Source organism: Epinephelus moara, unplaced genomic scaffold (genome assembly GCF_006386435.1).
Source record: "Epinephelus moara isolate mb unplaced genomic scaffold, YSFRI_EMoa_1.0 scaffold4128, whole genome shotgun sequence".
NCBI lineage: Eukaryota > Metazoa > Chordata > Actinopteri > Perciformes > Serranidae > Epinephelus > Epinephelus moara.
Window position 1 is genome coordinate 1 of NW_026081902.1, and position 5,812 is coordinate 5,812.

The 5,812-nt window shown below is 40.4% G+C and overlaps 1 protein-coding gene and 1 long non-coding RNA gene across 2 annotated transcripts in view; both read right to left on the reverse strand.

Annotated features, from left to right (window-relative positions):
• Positions 1–47: 47 nt before the first annotated feature.
• LOC126387417 (uncharacterized) lies at positions 48–4,652 on the reverse strand. Its single transcript, XR_007569648.1, has 3 exons — positions 4,560–4,652; positions 4,312–4,411; positions 48–1,436 (listed from the first exon to the last, which is right to left on the reverse strand). It is a non-coding gene; the product is annotated as an uncharacterized LOC126387417 (long non-coding RNA).
• A 262-nt stretch (positions 4,653–4,914) lies between these two features.
• LOC126387416 (inositol monophosphatase 1-like) overlaps positions 4,915–5,812 on the reverse strand; it is a gene marked incomplete at its 5' end in the record, with an annotated part of 2,744 nt that continues 1,846 nt past the window's right edge. Inside the window, 2 exons of the mRNA XM_050039942.1 lie at positions 4,915–5,396; positions 5,483–5,634. Coding sequence (XP_049895899.1) covers positions 5,239–5,396; positions 5,483–5,634 — 310 coding nt within the window. The remainder of the gene's footprint in view (positions 5,397–5,482; positions 5,635–5,812) is intronic.

Sequence of the window (5,812 nt, forward strand, 5' to 3'; positions counted from 1 at the left end):
TACATTATAAAACGAGCTACATAAGCCGTAACCCGCGGTGTGCAGTGTTAACTGTTGTTAATATGATGTTATCCAGCCGTTTTGAGCTGATTTGAACAGTGTTATTAGGAGTTTGGATGGTGTTTTTATATAACTTTTCGGGCGCGATTTGCAATACAGCGTACCGCCACAAGTCTTGTCTTCATTTAGAGCAGGAGATTTTCCACCTTATTCATTGTTAAAAATCTGTTGTTTAGGAGCTGAGGTGCAGACAGTGGAACAGAGGGCAAATTATGTGCTTGTGTCTTCTGCGGGTCTGTTTTTATTTGATTTATGTTGTATTTTCCGTTATTTCTGTTTAGTTCCCCCTCTATGTGTGCCTTTTTACTCTGTCCACCAGGTGTCACTGTTTGTTTCATGAATATACTGTGTTAAATGTTTTGTGGTGATTTGTTAATATAATTCATATTGAAATTTATGTTTTTCAGCAGTGTTTGGTATGACTTTGCAAATAATTTAATAAGCAATTTGTATGTTATATTAATTACATATTTAAATGTAATTTTATTGCATTTATACATATTGTTAAAAGACAAATGAGCTCACACAGTGCTGTTTCGCATTGCAGAGGGAGCTGAGGTGCAGACAGTGGAACAGAGGGCAAATTATGTGCTTTGTGTCTTCTGCAGACCAAAATAAATGCTGAAAACCAGTCCCAGTGTCGGTCCTCATACGTGCCCTAGCTACATCTGTTACATTTGTGTGTAAAAGTGTCGCAGCAGCCTCACAGCAGGAGCAGCTGCTGCAGCACGATAATAAATTACATCAACACATAAAAACAGTGAGCTAACAGCTAACACCTAATAGCTAACAGCTAATAGCTAACAGCTAACACCTAACAGCTAACACCTAATAGCTAATAGCTAACACCTAACAGCTAACACCTAATAGCTAACAGCTAATAGCTAACACCTAACAGCTAACAGCTAACACCTAATAGCTAACAGCTAATAGCTAACAGCTAACACCTAATAGCTAACAGCTAGTTAATAGCTAACAGCTAATAGCTAACACCTAATAGCTAACAGCTAGTTAATAGCTAATAGCTAACAGCTAACAGCTACAGATAAAAGAGGCAGTAACTTTGGAGCTTCTTAAGCCTACAGTTGTTCATAACTTAGCACCGCGGCTCGTTTACTACGGTGAGATTCACGGGGTTAAAGCTTCACACACCGATGGGAAAAAAGATCGATCTCGGACTTTATTAATCAATATCAGGTCATTCCAGTGAAGATCGATTTGAATCGGATGAATCGATTATTTTAACCCAGCCCTATTACATACACACACACACACACACACAGTGACCTCTGACCTCTCCAGCTCTCCGAGCAGCAGCGACAGCGTGATCCATGGCATTCTGCCAGAGGTCGGCCATGTTGGAGGAGAAGCTCCTTCTGAGGAGAGAAAGATCACCATGAGGAGGAGCAGAGGAGCTGTTTCCCAGCTAACCAGGGATAAAAAAAGACTGACGCTGAGTGACGCACCCGTCAGTCTACGCGTCATTCTCTTCTGAGAATTCTGATTTAAACTCTTGTGGTTTTATTTCTCATATCAATGGTAACCATGGCAACAGGAACAATTCCTTTTTGCTCTGGTCAAGTGTTCAACACACAGTTGCTGAAGACAAAATGTAGCTCAGACTGGTTGTTAGTCGTTACAGACACTGACATGATGAGCACCAATTTCCTGATGTTAAATTCAGACAAAACTGAAGTTATTGTTCTTGGCCCCAAACAACTCAGAGATATTTGGGTGAGTAGATAATGGCTGAATTTTCATTTTTGGGTGCACTATCCCTTTAAGTGCCCATAACAACTTTTCTGTGCTGCATCTTAATATCAGAAGTCTGTCTAAAAACCACGATAACTTAGCCTCTCTACTTTCCTTTACTGGGTGTGATTGTGATGTTAATGCCTGGAGTGAAACTTGGTTAAATGATAAGTCATACATAGATACTCTGAAATTAGAGGGTTTCAGATTTTACCATAAAAACAGATTGGGCAGAACATGTGGAGGAGTATATGTATGTAAACTCCAGACTCCAGGCTAATGTTTGTGATAACCGGGTACTGGCTTTTCATCAATATCAACATTAATAAAGGTTATAATCTTATCATTGGAGCAATCTATCGTCCACCTGACTCAACCCTTTTGACTTCATGGGTAAACTTTATGCAGTAGTAGTGAGGAAACCCTTTATGCAGTAAACAGGAAAAACAATAAATTCATACTCCTTGGGGACTTTAACATAGACATCTCTTAGAATGATACAATTACAAATGATTTTAGCAATATTCTACACTTGTTTTTTCCGACCATCAGTACCTATACCAGAGTTACACAATCATCTAGGTCCATCACTGACAAGAACTTAAAGAAATTATCAAAAACATGAATAATTCTCATACAGCAGGGGCTGATGGGATATGCAGTAAAATCTTGATAGCTATAAAAAACTTTGCTCATTGTATTCATTTGCCTTTACTTCATGGTGTTGTGCCAAAAATTACAAAAATTGCCAGAATCATTCCTATTTACAAAACTGGTGACAAAAATGATATCAGTAATTACCATCCAGTCTCTGTTTTACCAGCTTTATCTAAAGTACTGTGTATAATAGACTAAGTGATTATTTGGATAAGCTGCATATTCTCTCTAGTTCTCAGTATGGCTTCAGGAAAAAGAGTTCAACATGCATGGCTATTTTAGATCTCATTGAAAAGATTAACGATGCAGTTGATAAGGGAAATTGTGGTGTTGGCATCTTTTTAGATCTCTCAAAGGCGTTTGCACAGTTGATTTTGATGTATTACTGGGGAAATTGAACCATGATTAGAGGAAGGGCACATAGCATACAAATACTTTTGAATTACAGGAATTACTCAGCGCTGAATTATAGAAAATAGATATTTGGTTCAAATGTAATAAGTTATCTCTCAACATCAGCAAGACTAATTTCATTGTCTTTTTATCCAATAAAAAGCCATCTGATATGGATCACATATGACTCAAAATAAATGATAAGGAGTTAACTCGAGTAGCCTCAACAAAGTTCCTTGGGGTCCTCATAGATGAGTCCTTAAATTTTAAACTGCATATAGAACATTTAATTTCCAAATTATCTAAATCTTTTTTTCAAAATAAGGTATCACCTTCCTTTATCAGCACTTCTTTCTCTGTACAAAACTCTGTTTGAACCACATATCAACTACTGTAATGTCATATGGAGCAATACCTTCCCCAGTTATTTAAAAAAAATTAGAAAGTCTTCAAAAAAAGATCATTCGAGCTGTGTCTTGGTCCGAATATAATGCCCCCACAAGCCCTCTCTTCCATTGCTTTGGTCTCCTCCGGCTCACAGAGATAAATCTGTATCAAACTGCATGTATGATGTTCCAGATAATCCATAAAACAAATTTATGGTTGTCTGAGCTTGTCCCAGTCTGCAGCCCTGGTCATGCTTATGACACCAGGAAAAAACATCTCATCACTGGGAAAAAAGAGAAGACTTACAAGTACTAGCTTGTCCATTGCTTGCAGGCATCCGCTGCTCTGGAACGAGTTTGATGAGTGCTTGAAAGTCTTGAAATCCATCTCCACATTTAAGAAAATGCTAAAAATCAAACTACTAAGTTCATATATTTAACTATTTTGTTATGTCCTGAAGTCATGTGCTCCAAGAAAGCTCACGTCTCTGTGTTTGTTGCTATGTATGATGTTTTTAGCCAAGTTTACCATGTACTGTATATTGTTTTGTTTCCAAAATACCCAGGCTCCCTCTAAAAGCTTTCAATAGCTTCCTGATTCACACACGCTGTTAACTTCATGCCTGCATGTTGATTTACCGGTGTGTGTGTGTGTGTGTGTGTGTGTGAATAAATCAAATCAAATCAAATCAAATCAAAGCCCTGTGAGGCAATGAATATTGATAACAGATCGATATGAATATCGATAACAGATCAATATTCATATCAATATGAATATCGATAAGAGATCAATATTCATATCAATATGAATATCGATAACAGATCAATATTCATATCGATAACAGATCAATATGAATATCGATAACAGATCAATATGAATATCGATAACAGATCAATATTCATATCAATAACAGATCAATATGAATATCAATAACAGATCAATATGAATATCAATAACAGATCAATATGAGTGTTGCAGTGAACTGTCCGCAGGTCTGTTCAGCTGTTTGTAGGTTTATTAAGGTTTTGTGTGATAGATTATTAATAAGCCGAAGTCACCTACGGTACGTGATGACGTGTCAGGGAGCCGTCACCTGTCCGTGACGTCAGGCTGCGTCGTTAAAAATCAAGCGTCTTTAAATCAGCAGATTTGTGAATGGAGTCTGGTGGAAGGGAAGTCAAGAACAGTTCTGAACAGCGCTCACAGAGAGGTCACCTACGTCATTGAACACGTCAGGGAGCCGGAACTGAACTGTAAACAACATCATCAACAACAACAACAACACAATAAAACAACAGTATAAATCTCACCTGAGCTCAGTCTGATGATGATCCGCTGCGGATCAGCGGCTCCACACTTCCGGGTTCTTCTTCTTCTTCTTCTTCCTCCTGCAGCAGAGTTGTGCTGCCTCCTGCTGGTGATATCCTCATACTGCAGCTCCGTCCATAGACATACAGACTTCACATCAACTGGTTTTATCTTTTTTTTTGTTATTGAACCATGGTGTGTGTGTGTGTGTGTGTGTGTGTGTGTGTGTGTGTGTGTGTGTGTGTGTGTGTCAGGGAGGGCAGAGACACAAAACAGATTGACAACGAGACGTTTATTAATAAATAAAGTGTTTAATCAGAGACACAGATCAGCTGAGTGTCCGTGTGTTGTCCTTCATCTGTCTCATGACTCACCAGTGAACGTGTGGCGTGTGAAAAGCATCAGTGTGTGTGAGAGTTAAAGACGGGGGACTGTAACATACATGTGTCATGTGTCACACTGAGGAGAACTGACAGATCACAGACTTCTTTATTGATTCACTTTTATTGATTTCAAATCAGATTTGTTTTCAGGGTCAGCGTGACGTGTCCAACGTGTGTCTCTCTGCGTCCTCACAGCTCAGGAAGTAGACTTCAGACTGAACAGACCAGTCCTCATGGTGTCAGCCAGGAGCTACAACACTCAGCAGAAACACCAGAGCCAGACTTCCTGTCAGCTGACCTACACGCCGTTTACACCTGATGCTCCACAGACACATCTGCACAGGTCATCATCGTCACGGCGACAGGGAAACGCCTCGACAACCTGAGCGATACGATTAGCCACAGCGGCAGAGCTGGCAGCGATGACCCTCCGTGACATCATGTCGAACTCTGAGCCTGCGGACAAACAGACCGATAAGAGAAGGACACGCCCCCGACAGGTACTCACAGGTGAGATATGACATCACATGTCAGGTACAGACCGTCAGTATCCATTACCACGCCTCCGGCTTCCTGTACGATGATGGCCGATGCAGCGATGTCCCAGCAGTGCATCCCAATGTGGTAATAGGCGTCAGCTCCGCCCGTCGCCACCTGACACATGTCGACCGCTGCCGTTCCCAACGCACGGATTCTGGAACATACAACAAACACGCCGACAACACGTCAAAGAGGTGACGACACACGGATACTGGAACATACGACAAACACGCTGACAACACGTCAAAGAGGTGACGACACACGGATTCTGAAACATACGACAAATAGGCGGAAACCCTTCTTTGGAAAAACGGGGAATCCCCCCCCCCCCC